This window comes from Penaeus monodon, chromosome 43 (assembly GCF_015228065.2).
Source record: "Penaeus monodon isolate SGIC_2016 chromosome 43, NSTDA_Pmon_1, whole genome shotgun sequence".
NCBI lineage: Eukaryota > Metazoa > Arthropoda > Malacostraca > Decapoda > Penaeidae > Penaeus > Penaeus monodon.
Window position 1 is genome coordinate 5,165,051 of NC_051428.1, and position 2,500 is coordinate 5,167,550.

The 2,500-nt window shown below is 35.3% G+C and overlaps 1 protein-coding gene across 1 annotated transcript in view; it reads right to left on the reverse strand.

Annotated features, from left to right (window-relative positions):
- Positions 1-1,610: 1,610 nt before the first annotated feature.
- LOC119568250 (fibroin heavy chain-like) overlaps positions 1,611-2,500 on the reverse strand; it is a 2,710-nt gene continuing 1,820 nt past the window's right edge. Inside the window, exons 3-4 of the mRNA XM_037916707.1 lie at positions 2,031-2,500; positions 1,611-1,824 (exon numbers count right to left, since the gene is read on the reverse strand). The exon at positions 2,031-2,500 is cut by the window's right edge and continues 276 nt beyond it. Coding sequence (XP_037772635.1) covers positions 1,683-1,824; positions 2,031-2,500 — 612 coding nt within the window. The 3' untranslated portion in view covers positions 1,611-1,682. The remainder of the gene's footprint in view (positions 1,825-2,030) is intronic.

The window sequence follows — 2,500 nt, forward strand, 5'->3', positions numbered from 1 at the left end:
GATAAATAAATATATAGATATCTATATCTACATGGTGTATATACATGATCGATCTTTTTATATACACCTTAAATATAATACTCTTTACTCAGTCGAATATTCTTCAAAATCAACAAAAGAGGGATTCGCAGACGTAATGATAATCGATCGTAAAAACGTACACTAGTACTATATAATGCCCCCCCCCCCCCATATAAGCCCAAATGTCTCCAAAGGTGAGTCGACTGAGCTGGAGGGAAGGAGTGAAAAAATAGTAATAATAAAAAAACTAAAAAGTCCTATAACGGCATCGTCTTAACCTTGAATTTTCGAGATCCAGTATTATAACAGGACCAGATTATGACATTCAAAAAGTCACCGTATTTTTTTCTCTAGTTGTATTTAGAAGAAAATATTACTGCAAAATTATTTCATGTGAAAATCGGATCCATTCTGATAGCCAGACACTCAATAATAATTGATAAAAAAAAGTGATATTAGCAGTAATAGCCACGATACCCTTAAATTATATTTGCCCCTTTCCCTCAAATTTCAGAACCAGCAGTGGGTCGAAAATCAGGAACCTGTTGCGGTTTTTGAATGCTAATCATATTTGGCAGAACCACCAATCTCTACACTTACCGAGCGAATTTGAAATCTCTTACATTAACCCAAAGACACACGAAACATAATATTGGACTAAACTACTGCATTTTCGGTATATAGGAATCTTAAAACTGCCTTGCATCCTACGTGGTTAAAGTCAGGATTTGAAATCTGTCAATATAGGTCTAGTTTAATACCGCAGGTATTTTTGGAATGTATATATATATGTGGTATGTTAAATTCAATACAATCCATTTAACAGAGATAAACGGTTGAATGTTAGTAGAAGAACAAGAGACTTCTTTTTCAAATCATCACAGCAATTCTTCAAACAATTTTGTATGCGACCACTCGGCATGTCTCAGAAGATGTTTGCCACCTGGAGAAATCCCTACATGTAGACCTATATTTATAGATATATATGTATCAAACACGTACGTATGTTTATATACGGGTATGTATACTTGTATGTGCGATATGCAAATATACTTTCTTAAATACTAGTTATAATCCTACATAAACATGTATCTATGTACCAAGAAGTAGAGCAAAATTTCACTCAAGTATTTTCTAATTATTGTAATTTTCTTATTATTGTCTAATTCTCAGCAATATAATAAAAACAATCCAAAAGTAAAGATACTAATAAAAGCTGAAGATATTACTTTATATAATGCATATGTTTTTCTTATTTTCTTTGCCAACTGTTCTGTTGTTGCTGTTTCTTTGCCTTTGTAATTAGTCATGAGATAGAATATGCTATATATCTAAGACTTCCTATTCATTTGAATAACATCATCGCATTCTTTGGAAGCCAAAGTTTGTATGTCTGATGCATGAGTTTTAGCCTGTTAGTGACTTCTTTCTGTTAATGTGCGGAAGAACGGTACTGATATTATTGAATAAATCATGAATCTCAGTCACATGACTAGTTTGATCTAAGTGATCTATAAATCCCAGCTAATACTTCAGTGCATAGTTTCATTAAGCATGTTTATTATGGACAGCATTAATAGAAATTTGTAATACTTAAACTTTATTTGGTATTATATAAATATACATTCGTTGTCTCGGTAGAAAAGTCGTCTTCAGCAGACTTATTGTGATTTTTCTTCAGGGCGACCGAACTGCTCATTTGTGTAGTAGTAACTAGAGGATTCCTGGCATGGGATAGCATCAGCCTGTACCTTGCAGGTGAGTTCCTTTTGATCGAATACAGAACCCTCACCGCACAAGAAGCTGGGAAAGAGAGATAATGTTTTATATTACTTTTAGAATGTCTTAAAATCCTGTTTCTTGAAATAAGACTGGTAAAAATTATTACCAGTTATATGTTCAGAGCTAATGATATATAATATATAAAGTCCCAAAAATATGCTTCAGATCATAATCTTAATAAAAGGTAATAATGATGACTATTCACTGTACAATATTATAGAACATACCTGTACTGATAGGTTTCGATGGCACCAGTAGAGAAACGAGCTGGGTAACAGATATGGAAAACACGGCATGAGTTCTCTTCATCAGCGTAATATCCATACGGACGGTCAAGGCAGGAGTAGGAGGTTGAGACTCTTCCTAATAGTTGAGAGGCTCCAGCTGGGAGATTCAGAGGCTCAAACACTCCATCAGCTGGCAGAGGGTCAACTTGGAATCCACTTCCAAAAGAGGAACCAGTCTGTGATCCACTGATGATTGAGGAACCTGAGCCAAATCCACTTGAACTTGATCCAAAAGCAGAACCAGATAAACCAGACTGGAATCCACTACCAAGGGAAGAACCTGATCCAAATCCTGAACCAGATGAACTGGACTGGAATCCACCACCAAGGGAAGAACTTGATCCAAATCCTGCACCAGATGAACCAGATTGGAATCCACTACTAAGGGAGGAACCGGAACTAAATCCAGA